The sequence below is a fragment of the Hippopotamus amphibius genome, chromosome 2, assembly GCF_030028045.1.
Source record: "Hippopotamus amphibius kiboko isolate mHipAmp2 chromosome 2, mHipAmp2.hap2, whole genome shotgun sequence".
NCBI lineage: Eukaryota > Metazoa > Chordata > Mammalia > Artiodactyla > Hippopotamidae > Hippopotamus > Hippopotamus amphibius.
The window spans coordinates 214,756,695-214,774,788 of record NC_080187.1 but is presented as its reverse complement, the minus strand read 5'-3'; the positions used below and the strand labels follow the sequence as shown (position 1 = coordinate 214,774,788).

General features: G+C 49.6%; 1 protein-coding gene across 2 annotated transcripts in view; it reads right to left on the bottom strand.

The window, feature by feature from the left end:
• ARID3B (AT-rich interaction domain 3B) overlaps window positions 1-18,094 on the bottom strand; it is a 52,963-nt gene that overhangs the window by 8,828 nt on the left and 26,041 nt on the right. For both annotated transcript variants that reach the window (XM_057725253.1, XM_057725254.1), the window contains exons 3-4: window positions 12,845-12,916; window positions 12,564-12,636 (exon numbers count right to left, since the gene is read on the bottom strand). In XM_057725253.1, coding sequence (XP_057581236.1) covers window positions 12,564-12,636; window positions 12,845-12,916 — 145 coding nt within the window. The remainder of the gene's footprint in view (window positions 1-12,563; window positions 12,637-12,844; window positions 12,917-18,094) is intronic.

The window sequence follows — 18,094 nt, the reverse complement described above, 5'->3', positions numbered from 1 at the left end:
GCCCCATGGTCCACCTGGAGAGCTCCCTGGGCTTCTCTTCTGCAGCTCTCAGTGCAGTTTATAACTGTGTTTTTATTTGCACACTGCCTGTTTTCTCCTCATCTCTTCTCCCGCTGCAGGATGGAGAAACGGTTCTTTCTCTCCTGTGTCCCCACCATGTCAAAGGAGCGGCTGGGCACACAGGTCTCCACAGGGGGATGAAAAGCCACTCAACAATTCTCTTCCCACTAATTATGCCAACCCTTCCCTGGCCTGTGAAAGAGGGAGGGTCAGAGCCGCTTCCGCCCACTGGCCCCGAAGGGAAGTGAGAGGAGCCAGGGACTTGATTAGGAAACCTGGCACCGAGCAGGAAGGCCCACTAATGAGCACTGGGGGACAGCAGGGAGGGCGGGGCCAGGCTCCTTTCTCGGGCTGCCGGGATGCTCGTGAGGAGGCGTGATGGATGACTGTCATTTGGCAGCCTCGGGATTAATGATCTGGAGGTCAGAGGGGAGAATTCCAGCAGGAAGGGTCACCGTCCGGGGCAGGGTATGAGACTTGTTGCCGTTTGATGGCAAGTCCTTTTACTGTACATAGGCTGCCCCTGCCCCCCCCCCCCCCCCGCCCCCGCCCCGCGCCCCTCGGCTTGCTGAGGTCTCACTGACGGCCTGGTGGACATTATGCCAGCTTGATTAAAGAAGGGCTGTTTGTTTCAGCTCCTCCTGCTTCTTTCCCCTCAAGGAATGGCATTTTCTTCTCAGCCCTAGAACACTGGCCTCACCACCTCTTTTATAGGGTAATTCAAGCCAGAGTGCAGTGAAGGGTCCCACGTTTATGAGGCGGAAGCAGTGTCAGCACAAACACTGCTGCAGTGGCACTGCTATGGTGGGACTGGGCCTCTTTTCTCAGTGTGCGGAGGGAGCTAGAGGTCTTGAAGACCTTTGTCTTGACTGGCTGGTCTTTGGAGGGTCAAGGACTAAGGGGCCGTAGAGTTAAATTCAAAGACGCACTGGTAAAATATCAGAGGACTGCTGGCATGCTCCCAAGACACAGCAGCTCGTGTGTTGGTTAACTTCTCCCTGTGCTGCTCTGGACAGTAGACCTTCTTCCTGTCATCAGCACGAGAGTCTCACACAGCAGAACTGGTCTCCCGGCAGGACAGGGCTAAGGTCTCCCTCCTTTGCAGGCCTGTCGGCCCGAGCACACTCACACTCCTGGCGAGTTCACACCCTCAGGGCATCACCTGGGGAGTCTGGGAGGACCACTCCCAAGGTCCCCTCACACAGGACCTGAAAGCTCTCAATTCCAGAAGCTTCCAGAACATCTTTACACATATGACCTGTTCACTTCCAGGTCAGATGTTCACACTGAGCTCACCTTCATCCCCTAGGCTAGCTCCCTTTCCCCATCACTTCCTCTTCTTCCAGCACCACCACCACTCTTTGAGGTCCTGGGTAGGAACCTCAGAGGCAGCACTGGCTCCTCTTCTCTCCTCTCTCTCCCACCTTTAGGTTGCTGGGAGGCTCACCGATTCCCTCTCTGAGGCATCTCTCAAAGCTATCTTCCTCTCCGGCCCGCAGCCACCACCCTGGGCCAGGCCCTTGCCGGCTCACCATTAGATGCCCCCAGCAGCCTCGAATCCACACGCTCAACCTGCAAGCTGCTACCAGACAATCTGATGAAAACACCACTTTCACCCCGCTACTCACTTCCTAGTTTAAAAACCCTGACTCTTACTGCCGACCCAGCCCACCTCACACGTTCAATCTCATGACCCGGGTTCCCCGACACTCCTTAGAAGAGTATGTATGATGTATTTCAAACACATCCCAACAACTCACTCTCACTCCAATCAGTTGGGTCTTCTCACTCTCGACCCCAAAACCAAGCTCCTTTCTCCTCTACTTTTTGTTTTTCACTCTCCCTCCTCATCAAGCCTAGAATGACCTGTGTGTGCTCAAATCCTCTCTACACTGGCCTTCGACACTCACTCCCTCCAGGAAGGATTTTCCAGCTACCCCAGTTCATATGGATTTCTTTCCTCTCAGAATTTCTCTTATAACCACAAGTTCAGCAAACAATTATACTCGTTTCATGTATATTCGTCTGGTATCCCTGGAGGACTGTAAGCTCAATGAAGGCAGGGACTGCTTTCTCCCTCATCATGTCTTGAATATTATAATGATTAATAAGCTAAACTACCATGCAGATGAAATAAACAAACAAACAAACCTGTGTCTCAGAGTCAAAGCAACCAGCTCTGTGCTAACCCAACTGGGACGGTTAAACGCTTTTCCCTCTTGCTTGTGGTGTGCCCACCAGGGTCTGTCACTAACTGGAAGTGTCTAAGGCTGACAGCCCTGAACAGAAGTCACTCTTTCTTCTCAGGTCCTGGCAGGTTCATTAGGGGTCACGACCCTTATTAAACAGACTGGGGAACTGAGGCCCAGAGCAGTTAAGCCCTCTGCGTCTGAGTCCTACAATAAGAGGACCAGCAGCACAGGAATGGATGGAGCACAGGGGGTTCAAGAAGGTAAAGAAACCATGACTTCATTCAGTGGGGCCAAAGAGAAGGGGAGACAGGTGTTAAAGAGGGCAAGGTGGCTGGGTTTGCGAAGTACACGTAACAGGAGTGGCTGAGTGAGTGCCCGCCAAGCAGGGCCTGCCCAGCCAAGGGAGTGCTGTCCTTCAAAACTGTCACCTTGCAGAGCCAGCTACCACATGGTCTTGGAACTCGACTTGTGAATAGCTTTCAAAGTTTACACTATTTTCATTTGATTCTCTCTAAGGGCAGTAAAGGGTATAATTTACTTTTAGAAATGGTCATTCATGGAAACAAGCCAGGAAAATAGGATGAAGTGTCCAGGCTGTTTATACTGATTTTGTGTGAAGATGAGGTGTGGCCATAAACTATGACAGATTTTCTAGTGTGGCTCAAACTGCCTCTAAAGGCAACTCCCCAGAGAGGAATTACAGATTCACTCAGAGCAGTCGTTTGAGATGGCTTCTTTCAAAGACAACAATGTCACAGGTGTAGAAATTTCATTAAAATATTAGCTCTTTTATAGTCACACAGAGAGTGACTGCATTAGGCTGGGAACTGCTCAGGCGCAAGGGAAACAAGCAGATACCAGACCTGAGAAGACAAGGAAGGAGCAAGGTGGCATTTCAAGTCCCAAAAGTGACCTCCTCTCAGGAGCACTGGAGGGAAACCACAGGCCAGGGCTGCTCTGCAACCCAGGCCCGCTCTGCGCACGCGGGGGTCATGATTTCTCTCAGCGGGGCCCCTGTGGCCTGGCCAGGCAGCCCAGTTCCAGGGCTCAGGGGGCAAGCGGAACAGGTATTTTCTTCCTCACGGTTGGCCCTCCACAAAAGTGCTAAAAGTAGCTCCCAGTGCAGGCAGGCCCCTCAGTACCGTCAGAAACAAAGCTGAAGCTATTCTGAGAGCCAGCTCTACATGACATCATGGTTTGCTCACATTATGCAGCCAATCCAGACACAAAACCTGCCCTGGCTTCGATTCTTTCCACAACTACCACAGGATCCTCAGGCTGGTCTGTCTCTGCAGTCTGCTCTCTGCTTATGGGCCTGACAGCCAACTCCCTTGTCCCAAGGAGACACAGCTATGAAGAGATGGGGAGAGGCCTTTTAGCTGCGTTTCCCGCCTGAACAAGAAAGAAAACCAATACATCACACCGGGGAGGTGGGGGTGGGGGCTGGGGGATCAACATATTCAGGCCTCAGTTTCCCTATCTGTCTGACGCAAGGAATCTGGGCTTCCCGTTCTAACGTCCTATGAGGGGCTTCCTAGGTGGCACATGGTTAAGAATCCGCCTACCAATGCAGGGGACACAGCTTCAATCCCTGCTCCAGGAAGATCCCACATGCCGCGGAGCAACTAAGCCCGTGCACCACAACTACTGAGCCTGCGCTTTAGAGCCCGTGAGCCACAACTACTGAGCCCATGTGCTGCAACTACTGAAGCCCACACACCTAGAGCCCGTGCTCCACAAGAGAAGCCACAGCAATGAGAAGCCTGCACACCACAACGAAGAGTAGCCCCCACTCACTGCAACAAAAGAAAGCCCATGCATAGCAAAAAAGACTCAACACAGCCAATAAAATAAATAAATAAATAAATTTAAAGTCCTATGAGTCTATGAATAAAAACTTAAAGCAAAAATTGATAGTTGTGAATATTACCAAGGGAGGTAACTTGGTTTTAGGAGCTTGCCTGAATTACGAAATAATGCTGCCAAGTAACCTTGAGATGGATGGCTTGGGATCTTCTCCTATGAAGGGCCCCTGTGTGGCTTACGACCAGGTCTGTGAAGTTCAAGTCCATAAGCAATGGCTCTTTCTCCAGCCTTGTGGGGAAGTGGGGGAGTCTCTGGCCTATTCTCTGGGCTGGATTACATCTTCCTCTAAAGAGGCTCTTCACCTGAGAGGGGACAGGCCTCAGGCCGCAATAAATGCAAAAGCAACCTGCAGAGAACCAAGAAGGCGGCCAGCAGCCGCTGCAGGGAGCTCTCTGTGGGTCATCAGTGTTGGCCCTGCAGGAGGCCGAATCTCCGCCCCCATCACGCCTCCCAGAGGTGGGGGGAGCACCTGATGGGGAAGCCTGTGGACCGTCAGTCACTGCTATCAAAGCAGGAGCTAGGATTGAGGGTAATTAATCATGCTCCCTCTGACAGCAATCCAAGGCCTTATCTGTACCCCAAGAAATGCCGCTGGTCTCCAGTTCCCTACTCAATAAAGGAGACTGACAGTTCCAACAAAGAGGCCCCTTATCAGATTTCAGCCAGGGAGCCTGAGGGAGCCTGAGGCAGCCCGAGGGAGATGCGGAAAAGGCTTTTATGAGGCCAGGACCCAGGGAAGCTGTGGGGGCTCCTGGGGCTTTAACCCTTGGAGGTGGGAATGCTGCTGGGCACTGGCACTTGCAGGCCAAAGCTGTGATCAGGAGCTTGCAGCACAGATGGAGCCAAACAAAAGCTGCTCCCGGGCACGTGGCTCTCCTTCCCCCCACTCAGACTGGAGAAAGAGCAGAGTAGGGGCAAGGGCAGAGCGAGGAGATGGCCTCCTCTGGCACTAGAGACAAAGGTGGGAGATGGCAGGAGTGTTGGGGGGACGGCCACTTCCTCGCCACCACAGAGAATGGGCGCGTTCCAGTGAAGACCAGAAGCAATCTGGGGGCAGGGACCCAAGACAGAGTCACTTGGCTGCCTTCCTGCCTACTGGTCAGGGGTGAGGGCCCAGGACCCAGGGCGTGGCCCTGCCAAGGACCTTCACTGCTTTTTCCTGACTTTGAACAAGATCATTAATCATTTCCCCAGCCTGTCAAGAGAGCTGGGCAGCTGACCAGGGAGCCTGGAAGAGTTAAGTCCACGTTAAGCGGGGAATGTGCACAGGCAGACAGGCAGGCAGGCAGGCCTCCTGCTTATTCCTCTGCACATTAAGTCCTGCCCTGCTCTAGTCCTGCTCCCTAGGAACAAGCAGAGGGCTGGTGATCTTCTCTCCTGGTTTGTTCATGTAGAAAATACCTCCCAGCGGGAAACGGGGCAGCAAGGTCTGCTGGTGTGCCGTGCAGTGAGCAGCTGACTGCTCCACAAGTCAGGGCAGAGGCAAGGATGGGCAGATATCCTACTACTGGACTGGGCCTACACGTATCCTTCAGCCCTCTACCTCCAATTTCCCACTGACGGGGTCTAACTGACATAGAGTCTAGTGCACTAATCTTAAGTACACAGCCCACCACATCTTTACTGCAGTGTACACCCCTGTATCCATTCCTCAGATGAAAATACAGAACATTTCCAGCACCCAGAAAACTCTTTCATTACCCTTTCCCAATCAATATCCACCCCCCCACCCCACCCCTCCTAGGAGGTAACCATTATCCTGACATGTATCCAGATAGGTGACTTTCTTGAACTTTACATAAATGGAAGAATGCGGTATATAGTCTTCTGCGTCTGGCTTCTTTTGTTCCGCGTTAAGCCTGCGAGCTTAGGTCACCCCCGCTGTGTACAGCAATAATTCATTCTTTGTTATCGCTGTGTGGTATTCCAGTACAGCACTACGCCACCATTTAGTTATCCATTCTACTACTCATGGACATCTGAGTTCTTTCCAGTTTTTGGTCACAGCGAATGGTGTTGCTATGAATATTTTTTTGTGTGTCTTCCAGTGAACATAAGCTCTCACGTCTATTGAGGACGCACCTAGAAGTGAAATTGCTGGGTAATAGGGCTGGCACGTGTTCAGGGTTAGTAAACACCGCCAAACAGATTTCCAGTGGTTATGCCCATTTATATTCCCACCAGCACGGCATGGGAGTTCTGGAGGCACCACAACCCGAGAGGCTAATTTTAAACCCATTACCTTTCTTGCAGACTAGCTGCTCTAGGTGAAGTTCAACAGTATGTGCAGTGCTATACTCTACTACGGCAATGATAACATTATGGTTATGGCTGTGCTGTTTCCTTCCATAAAAACCATGTTCAGGGGCTTCCTAGGTGGCGCAGTGGTTAAGAATCCGCCTGCCAATGCAGAGGTCACGGGTTCGATCCCAGCTCCAGGAAGATCCCACATGCCGCGGAGCAACTAAGCCCGTGTGCCAAAAAAAAAAAAAAAAACCATGTTCAGAGAAGTAGGTTAAGAAGGTGGAAGGAGGTAGACTGTCGGGTCTTCTCTGCTTCGCTTGCTGCTCATCAACAGACCAGGAGAAGGGGTGGAAGCCTGGCTGGTGAGAGGCTCAATAACTCAAGGGTGCTCTGGCCTGAGCAGTGCATGGCTGTCTGAGCTTCCACTGCCAATCCATGCTCCTAGCTTCTCAAGACCTAGTAGGTTTTCCCACAGCGTACATGGGTCAAACTCTCGCTTCAAACTTTCCCTATGCCAACCCCTGGATGATCTGCTAAATATTGGCTCACTTTGGAACACAGGAGGCAAAACTATCAACCCAATTTTACCAACTGCTAGAAGTACCAATAAAATGATTTTGAAGAGGAAGGGGCTGAATTTAAAGACAAAAGTGAGCTATTCAAATTAATCATGCCTTTCAAAAACCAAGATCTCTTTCCATTATCATGGATAACTGAGTAGTTATAAGGTATTTAAATGACTATTAAAAGTGGGGGGAAAAAAACCCAGTACTTGAACAGCAGTTGGATCACCTGGGGAGAGAAAAAGATCTGGCCTAAAACAAAGGGTTAATCCTGAGACAAAGATTTACATTTTGGACTCTCATTGGGGAATAAAGTTAGAAAATGAAGTCCCAAAGCCAACTTTATCTGACAAAGACAAACATATCTTAGTCTATCAGGAAGAGTGTCCACAGCACAGACCATTTACTGCAAGATACAAAGAATATACGAGAAACTCCCTCCCTCCACCAAAAGGCAAAGCAATATATGTCACGAACATTTCCTTGCCTGAGATGGATAGATAAGCACACAACAGAAGGAAAAACACTCAAATTGCACTTAGAGGCAGACCAAGCCCTTTTCCCACAGTAAATTCTTTGTATATACACATCAAAAACAGATCCAACAATCCATTTGGGAAAACCAAGGTCAGTTTGCAGCCCTGAACAGAACTGGTGGGGGAGGGAGGGCAGTTCTCCGGTGAGGTCTTGACAAAACTTGTCTTCCACATGGCCATGCAGGCCCTTAGCCTGGTGTGTGAGCTGGGACAGGGGCTGGAGGGGCGATCCTCGCGTGCGGGCACTCTGGGTGCGCACAAGACGCTACTGTTAGGGCTTCTGTCTCCAGTACCCCACCCCCACCCTCACCCCATCCCACCTTGACAGATGGCAGCTTCTGTGCCACTGTGAATTGTCACATCTGCCCCTCCCTGAGAGGCAGGCCGCCTTACCCTGAGATGAAGACTTTTCCTGCATGAAGAGTTCTACCCCGTGTTAATCGGCCAGATGCTGTCAGACCCTACCAGGCACTGACCTGCAGAGATGGGCCATGGTCTCTGTGGGGCTCAGAAGGCTGAAGAAGAGATGAGGCTTGTCCACTGTCCCGGTGGGAAGTGATGGAGCTGCTGGTGCTAGGGGCCAACTTTCTCAAGGGCAGTGAAGGTGAGGGAAAAAATCCTGGCCTGGGGATTAGGAGACCAAGTGCTAAATGGGCTCTGTGGTCTCAGGTGAGTCATTTAACCTGGGGGCTGATTCTTCATGGCTAACATGATAACCTTTGCTCTCTCTACCCCACAGAGGTGGAGCTGTGGGGAGCAGCAGATCAGATAATGGGTTGAAAGGGTTCTGTAAAGTACATGGGATGACAATCATAAAATTAACAGTAAAATCATCTCCCTCCTCTTTGATGCAATCACACTTCTGTTTCACTGCCTGGGGAACAAGAGAACAAGCTCTTCTTCCTCACTGATAAAGGAAGAATGGAATTGTTTATGAGACTTCCAAATTAGCACCCCCTCTACCATACCCCCTGGAAAATCTACTGGGGGAATGATACCTCAGAAACCACCCACCGTGAGCTAAATTAGCCAGAGAATTTTATTTACAAATGTTCGGCTTTTTTTTTTTTTTTGGACAAAGAAAGGGGCGTGTGTGTGTGTGTTTTACAAACATGCGCACATGTGCGCGCATGTGCACATGGCAAAAGGTGAGGAAAAAGGGGCATCGGAGTTCTGAAATCTAACCCATCTTTCTATAAAAACATTTGTGGGGGAAGCACAATCAAAGGAAACTTGTTTAAGTGCGTTTGGCTTCAGTCAGCAAAAGAAGAAACATGATTCAGCAAGGAAAGGAGTGAAGCATTTGGTCTTGGGGTCCCTGGTGTAGTTTTTACACAAATTTTTTGATAGAAAATTGCTCAAGGGGCTTTCCTCTTATTTTGGTTATCGAGGGTGGCTCATTTGCTCGTAGCTCAACAGACACAATCATGCATACGTAATACAGAACAGAGAACTTGGAAGAAACTTTCAGACTGACTCTAACTGAACCTTCTCATTTTACAGATAAGGAAACTGTGGCTCCGGGAAGAGGAAGGAGTTGCTCAGGATCATGGAGAAGGGTGGGATGTTAGCACTGGCTTCACACTCCTAGTCCAGAGCTCTTTCCGCCTCCGCATGCCTCCCGACAGGCTGCAGCAGCCATTTCTGAGGCAGCCAGGACACAGGGAGCCCGAAAGGGCACTGCCCTAGCTTCTTCTCAGGCAGCTTCTGGGCCCGGTTGCTCTGCTGGTGGGGGAGGGGTCACGAGGGTGCAAGTCGCCGGGTCTGGCCTAGAAACCAAGGTGCCGCGAGCTCAAAGGCCCATCTGCTGCAGTCAATTCACCCAAACATGTTAACAAGCCAGAGAGACCCAGCACAAAGCAGCAGTTACGGCTGGGCCCCTCTCCCACTGGACAGCCGTTTTATCACCTGCAGCTGCAGTCATTTGAGGCCACCTGCTGTGTCCTGCCTCCTGTGGAGCCTGGTCCACTTCCTCTGCAGTGTAGCCTTCTATGGGAAAGCTGCCTGGCCCACTCACGGCCCAGGTGGGCATCACAGAGCCTTTCAAACTCAGGTCGCTGTCAGTGGCTCCTTTGAAATCTACTGCTTATCCTTTATATTGGCTCTGGAGGATGAGTTGCTGACCCACTGCCAAGGCCTATGAGGCTTTTCCTTGCACCCAGCCAGCAAACAAGATTGGGCTCCTGAGTGCCCCAGACACTCCAATTTGGGAGTGACAAATAAGTCAAAAACGTCTAGGGGCTCTTGGTCTCACCGATTCCATGAAGAGTAAAGACAGCAAGCTTCACATGGTTAGACGTGCAAACTGCTCCCAGCTGCCTTGAACTGCCCAATTCTAATTTAGACCATCAGACATGAATTTTCCAGGGAGATCACTGTGATTCACAGTGTCCCTGCCTCAGTCTTCCCTCTTCAGCCCAACTATACTGTTTGCCACAGCAAACTTTCTGAAAGCACAGCTCTGGTGATACTCCCCATGTGTTAACTTCAATAACCCGGCTATGTCACAGATAGGAGTGCTAACTTTCTGGCCAAACACGGCTCTTCACAGTCTGGTGCCAGCTGATTCATCCAGGCCACAGACAAGGGTTCTTCCAGTCGTGCCTGGACCACGTACACCACACACGCCGCTGTATTTCTGCCTCCACTCTCCCCATGCTGGAGCTACAGCAGCTCTCAGTCCTCACACTCAAGCCTAGGATGTGGCTCCAGCACCCACCCCTCTGGCACTCAGCCACAGGCAGGGAGTTTGTCCTACTGCCTGACATGGGCCCTGCCACCCTCAGGTATTGCGCTCTGAATGGAGGTAAGATGATTTTCCAGAAGAGTTTCTCTCAGAGGAAATCTTTGAGCTTCACCTTCTTTCCTGTCCTTCTATGGCAGCGGTTCTCAACAAGGGGTCAGTTTTGTCCCCCAGGGCAAATTCATAACATCTGCAGACATTTTTGGTTATCAAGACTGGGGAGGTGCCCCCTCCCAAAGGACTATCCAGTCCCCAAAGTCAACATGCTGAGGCTGAGAAACCTTATACTAGAGTAATTAACAAGTAGCACAACAGACTTGACTTGTTTCCCTTCTATTGCTGGTGCCAGCAAATAGTGAAATACCTAACATAAGTGCTAGAGACAGAAAAAAGATTTACTCAGGGCCTGAAAAAACATAAATTGACATGATCAAAGAAGAGTCACTTACTCCTGCTTTGGGTTTACTCTGGAATAGACTAGATGGCAGTCTGGCAGCCCCAGCGCGGTGCAATAGCAGGACATTCAGCACACACTGCTCTCTACTGCTGACCTCCAACCACAGGCCGGTGTCTGATTGGGGGTGGTAGTGGGGTGGGGGAGGGGAAGCTCGGCCTCCCTGCGTGGGGCAGCTGAGTGAGGAAAACCAACAGGACTGCTCCTACAGCAAACTCGTCCTGAGCGGACCCGCCTCCAGGTCTGGCCCTGTGCTAGCACTAGGGACAGGGAGAGGTGACAAAGTGGCTGTCCTCAAGGAGCGCCTCATCTAGTGGGGACATATAGTAGTAAACAAACAATTACTGATCTTCACTCTTGGCTAGCTGATATAACTTTAAAAATCCTTCGGGGAAGGGAGAAAAACAATAAAGTAGAATATAAAGCAGTGGAGCCACACGGCTGATTAAAATCTATAATGCTATAGCAGCCCCTCTGAGACGAGATCAGCTCCTGGGTTTGCACCAGCTGGGCTTGTGGAGCTTGTAAATAATTAAAAGGTAATTGGAAGGGGAGACCAAAGTATTAAGTGGATTTCTCTCTCTCAGGGCAACCAGGGAGTTTCACTGCTGCCAGTCACATTATCTTTCGGGATTATATTCTTGTTTTTTACTGACACATGCAGCTCCAGATAACAGTTGGAGGAGTAAACTAATTAGACTGCTTTGATAGGCTTGGAGATGGCGGGAAACCGAGACTCAAAACTTTCGATTGCCTTTGTAAGCAAACCAGCAATAATAGGCGTGCTACGAAGAAGGCAATAAGGCTTTGGAAGGTAAAGGGAGGGGAAGGAGGGGGAGAGAAAGAGGGATGGGGCTGGTGGGGAGAGGAAGAGGGAGAGAGGGAGGGAGAGGAGTTAACTCAGAATATTTAGTGGCTGGGGGCTGTCATTATAGCTCAGCCTAGGATAAAGAGGAGGATTTCATTCCCAGGTCGCAATAAAGGAGCTGACACAGAAACTAAGGGATACATGATCAGACAGAAACCAAGGGATACATGATCAGGCAGGGTCCCTGGGAGCACGCTGGCGGGAGCAGCTCTCTCTGAGGGCTTTGTCCTGAGGGTACAGAAGATGGAGCTACACAGGCTGCAGAGGATCATCTCCTAGGGTTCTGACCATGCTTCCTGAGGGCTGACCCAGCTGGTGAACGCACTGCTGTGACAGGATACAAAGCCAGGAAGTTGAGTCACCGGGCTCCAGACTCAGACACACCATGGTCTAAAGTGGAGATGGTTGGGGGTGGGTGGATGGGGAGAGTGAGAAGGAGAGAAGGACAGAGAAGTGGCAAGGTGCATTGTAAGGCAGATGCCCGTGTGTCTTACACTTAAACTGCAGGAACACCCCAACCAAGCCAGTGAATGCAGAAATCAAAAAGCCAATGGATAAGAAAAAAAAAGAATTAGCTTTTCCTTTTCATGGATCACTTCAGATCCTCCCAACAAATCCTGAAGGGCCTCCATTTTTTCACTGGCCTTTCTAAGTCTCTATTAAGCTAGATGCACCAGCAGGAAGCCCCACATACCACTTCAAGTCATATCCAGGACTGCTATAAGGCTAAGAAAAAAGTATATATGAATTTGAAATGACTCCAGAGACCAGTTAATCAGAAAAACAGTGACAAAAATAAAGCAGGACCAAATGGGAATGACCATTCCATTCATTTTTCTACCCAGGCCGTCTCTGCCCTCTTCAACCTGGTGTCAATTATTCAGCTAAGTATGGCACCAACTGGCAGTAAATGGCTCTTGTCCTCCCGGGAGAAGATGCTGGCACTCCACAGGGAGGATGGCTAACAGTGACCTGCACACAGTAGGCACTCAATAAATATGCAGTGAATTGAAATCATGAGCAGACTGCACACTCACCCCTCTTCTGCATAAAGACGAAGAGGTCATCCAGGAACTCTTTCCTTTCCGGATCACTGTCCAGTTCATACAGCTGCAATCCCGAATCCCCCAGGGGAAAAAAAAATACCACAATGAAAAATTCTGTCTTATGCGGGAAGTGTTACACCAGCGATACACAACCATCTGAATGACTACAAATGTGACTCATAGGCCACTTCTATCCTTATTCCTTGGGGATGAGATACAAGGACCCACTGCAAAACTGTCCCTTTTGTCATCACAAAGGAAACATTACAGACCTTGGCAAAATCACGAGAGATCTCTCTTCCCCGGCCTCCATCCGCATCATCACTCCAGGCCAAACCACCATTCTAAAGGGGAACAAAGCACAGAGTTCAGAAGGGAGCAGGAAGAGAGCGAGAGAGGGCAAGGCAATCATTTAGGGTGCAGGTGAGAACCCTCAGCAACTGCGCTCTCCTGGCTCCCACTGAAAGGCTGATGGCTCGAGTAACTGCCTCTGCCACCCTAACGGGGACACCTTGTTTCTTACACTTTCAATTATGGTTCCAAAACCAGAGGGAGTCAGGTGGCAGAATCATCTCCATTTGTTGGAGGGGGTAGGTGTTACTTACACCCGATAACCCTTGAGGAGAAGGACACAAAGGCCCAGTTTTCCGAGGACCTGCTCATCCCTAGCTGATCTTCTGGGCGCCATCACTCTGAGGTGGACCATTTTTCTGCAGGTTCTGTAGGGCATGTTTGTATGCTTTACGGTGTGTTTGTATATTATATGGTGTGTTGTGAAGATACCTAGCCTGGCCTCCCACACAACACTCTGAGTGGAAGATAAAGGGTCAAAGGGAGCAAGACAAAGATCCTGCAGATCTCAAAGATATGTGGTCTCAACCAAGCCTCACCACTAGACGCCCTAACTCTAGTGATTAGAACTGCCTAGTGATATGAGGGCCCCCAGGGCCTGAGATTATTCCCAAGGTACGGAGACTCTGTGCCACTAGGGTGAAGTTCATTTTCATTAGAAGGGTAATGAAAACCTAATCCTAATTTAATTGATTAGGTCAAACCAACACCATTCAACTGAATAGGAGGAAATGGCAAATATGCTTCTGTTTATGTTCTTGAAATCTGCTTCCCACTTTTATTCAGTTGGGTAACTTATTCCCCAAATCTACGGGAAGCCTTCCCTTCACACCCGGCTGCACAGGTACTCTGGAAGCACTCTCTGTGCATTTCAAGCTTAGAACCTAACATATTATTTTGGAATTATCTGTCATTCCCGCACACTGTAAGCTCCCTGAGAACAAAGTGTCTTACTCATCTTTGTTCCTTCAGCGCACAACACACTGCCTGGCACTTACAAGGCTCCAGTGAATACCTGATGAACTATAATCATTGTTAAAAGGCATTAACTGGTTATTTGAACCAGTTAAGCACCTCTTCAAAAAATATACAGACACATACACCACACAGGAGAGTCCAAAAGGCCCTCTGCTAGTGGGGAACATGAAATGTCAGCGCAGAAGTCGCCTGTTCACCGCACCCCACCTGTCAGCGGAGGATCCAGGGATGGGACTGGACACACTGAGACCGTCACGCTCTCATTTCTCCCCCAGGACCAAAGGTGCCCACACGCACAAGCACACACGTGTGCCCCCCAGCTGGCTGGGGTGTGTAAGTGGCTGAGGAGGGACGTCTGGGGTTGGGCAGCAGAGGTTTCTTGGGAGGGCATTCTTTGGACTGCGTAGGGATCTTGTAAAATCATGCCAATAAAATGAAAGCCTGGTCTAAGTCCATTCTCTCTCTTTAGTAAAGCTTGCCTAAAAGCAGGAGGTTATTCAGGTTATTCAGTTAAATTCTGGGGCCATACTTTGCTTCTGTTACTCCAAGTGGGCTCGGAGATGCAGACCCGCTCTCTGAGAGCAGCAATTTAGTATACACAATTCACACAGAAGTGAAGTATAACCAAGAAGAAGTGACACCCTGTCAGTTGACATGAAACAGGCTACATCAAATTGTTTCCCTGCTTATCTAGTAAAAGACGTGTGTAAGGAAGTGCTCAGGAAATGCTATCTGACTGTGCACACATCATCTCCCCAGGCAGACGCTGTAGAAATCTTCCTATAGCACCTTCAGCTCAGGGAGGCCAACAACCAAGTGGCAGGAACACTATTTAAAAAAAAAAAAAGCTAAAACCCACCCCCACGTTGTAATTACAGTCAACAGAAATCTGGTGTCATCTGGTGGCAACTAGCACAATGAATAATCAAGATGAATTATGCCTGTCAGGTCAGCAAAACCAGACAGAGTTACAGTCCCCTTTCAAAGGCTGCAGTAGGTTGCCCTAATGCCCAGTGATTTTGTTTGAGCCAGTAATTCCTGCTGGAAAGTCAATTATCCCAGGAGACCCTATCAGCTGAAAGACATTTAATGGGGGATCATTGCTGCTTCTGTTATGTCAGCTGTTTACTGTGGCAGCTCAATTCCCGACTCTCTAGCTGGAGATCTGAAGCTGATTCTGTTCACAGGAGGATTCTCTATCAGTCACCAAGAGAGATGAAAACAGTCTTTTCCTAGTCACAGTAACTTCTAGGAGCTCTGAATGCTCACTCAAAAACTATTTAACACTCAGCTGGGTGGGGAGGATGGAATCCACAGCCTAGAATCTCAGACAGAGCTTTTCACAGCAGGAAGGGAGTGTAAAAACACACATGCCAGCGCCAGTGTCACCACCGTGTGACTATGTGTGAAAATAAACACCCAAGTGTGAGGGCTGGGGGGGTCATCGTTACCCCCTGGCTTTCACCAGCTCTGGCCAAATCACAGCAGAGTCCAAGCAGTGGGATGGTCAGACCGTGCACTACCACGGCCCACTAAGTAAGAACCACTCGGATTCAAAATCTGCATAGAGATGGGATTTTAGCCTGAAACAAACTCGGCTGGTAACCACGGAGGACAGGGAGACTTGTCAGAACAGGACAGAAGTAGGACACTACATTCTTTGAGCAATCCCACTGTTTGACCCATCACCCAGATAGGAATGTCAGTTACTATTTAAAGAAAACACAGGAAAAGAGCTGCCCAGGAGTGGAGGTGTTCTCTTTTGTCCTAGGCAAAACTGGGCCATTATATAATTTAAAACACTCAGTTGGGGCTGATGGGGAAATGCCCTCTCTCTCTGCATTACTTTGTCTTGAGGCGGTTAAACTTCGACCCTGATTCAGAGGATTTTCTGGCTGAGGTGAGAGGAATTCCTGAGCCGTGCCCACCATTCACAGTCCAGCTGGAATGCTGTTTCCTCAGTGACGCCTCTGACCACCAATGTCTTTCTCCTCTGGGCCGTGTCACCTCGTGTTGCGGTTACTGTGCCCCTATGTCCCCAATCCATAAGCATGCTGTCAGGGTATTCCCAGCCCCCAGCACATAAAAAGCACTGACACGTCTTCTGAGAGGCAGGGATGGGCTCCCCCATGGGACCTCTAACCCCACGACTCCTATTTTCCCTTCCTCCTTTCATTGGCAGGATTACAGGCTTCAGCAGTTATTTTCTTGGTTCTTAACTCTGATCAACTGCTGCAAAACACTGCTCACGTATGCACTTCAAGTTTACGTGCAGGTTTCTTGGTCTATCAATAGGGTGTGGGTGTGGCTGCTAGAAAGTTATCAGCTCAGAAGTGACTGAATTTCTTGAATGCAGAACGTGGCTGACTGAGACTGTAGTGGCAGAGGAAGGCAGGGAGTGGTAGAAGAAAACACACCCCAAAAGAGCCAGCTCAACAGTTTAGAGATCAAGAGGGGTCCCCGAGAAAAGCATTTCAGTTGAAGGGTCGCCACACGCAACTCTACCAGCCAGAGGAAGAGGCTCTGTTCCCTGTGGGCAGCAGGCAGCAGGGACAGCCCAGAAACGTGTGGGACCCACAGTAGCCAGAGTGGCCGCTCACTGCCATTTGCGACCTTCTCAGCCCCTCCTACTTGAGAGCTCACCTCAACAGCTTTGATCTCACCAGGAGCTCACAGGAAACTGACAGCTTGTTCCCAAATAGGCACCCAAGGCTAGCTTTGGCTACCATACCCACACTCAGCTCATTTTCCGCAGGGAGGCCACAGAGTGTTTTGCCTATAAATCTCTCAAAATTGGTAGTGAAAGAAGGCTGGGGAAAGAAGAAAGCAGAGCAGGAAGCTCGTGTTCCTGCATCTTCTGTGTAACAAAGACTGGACCAGGAGCTTACCAAGCATTTTCTCCCTGAATTCTGCAATGCAGAGGTGGCTATCTGGAGATGGGAAAACAATGGTTCAAAGAGTAGGTTAGTTACCTTGCCCACAGTCTCAGAGCTTCTAAGTGGTAACGTCAGTATTGAAACCCAGGTCTGCCCGGTTCTCTGTTACACCACACTGCCTCATGGGTGGAAAAAACACTGGAAAGTGTTCTGGGTAGGGACATCAGGAAGGGAGGTAGGGAGGAAAAGAAGAATAATGTCCTCGGTACACAGAATGCCTACAAATGCCAAATCTTGGCCTTGGGCGGCTCTACCAATGGCAGATTCTTCTCCTCCTTGATTCTTCTCATTGGCTTCATCCGGGAGGTACAGCCAAACAGAAAACCAGCCCTCACACAGCATTCACCCAGGAGACTTACCTAGGGCTACTGGAATAAGAATTGCTAACCTTTTACCACTACCTCCCAACATCCTGGCTAAGAGGGGCCCCCACGTTCCTCTCAGAAGAGAGAGAGACAGACAGACAAGTGGGTTATGCCTCTGAGGGGACTAGTAAGGCACCTAGTACTGCCAACATGCACATAAAAAATAATGAATCAAAGTCTAATCTGACTGCTACTCAAAATTTAAATAGTGCTTCCTCAACACCTCACCCCTGGAAGGGGAAACATATTCACTATCCTTTAAAGAGGAAGCAGGGTTGTCTTTTTTTTTCTCTTTTTCCTTTTTTCTCTAAAGCGCCAGAGGGCAGAACTAGAGTCACAGAGCAGAAATTAACAGGGAGAGCATTTCAGGTGGATTAGAAGACTTCTAACAATCAGAACCACGCAGAAATGGAGTGGGCCTTCTCAGGAGGGGGCAGCTTCCTGTCCCTAGATGCCCATCTGTCTGGGATAGCATGGTGTGGACTCCAACGAGAGACAGGGCTGGATGAGAGGGCCCCTAGGGGCCCTTCCTGTCCTGAGAAGCGGAAAGCCTAATACAAATTCATTCAACGCTCATTTCCTTAGAACCCACATCAGGTCTAGAGCATCGTGCAAGCTGCTGAGAAGAATTACCCCCCTCTCCCCCCAAAAAAGTGGTTCCCACCACCAGGAGTTTTACCACAGTGTTGGAAAAATAAGCTGAACACACACAGCATTTAACAGATACAACAAGTCAAAGTACCAAAACACAAAGTGCCCAGGAGGTGGAAGAAAGGAGGCGGCTCAGAGGTGGAGATGAAGCTGGCCTGGAAGAATGGGCTGAGAGATTTATAGTCTCAATGAGCATGGAGTGGGGGATAAACAAGGCATGTTTTGGCAGGGAGGATGCAAG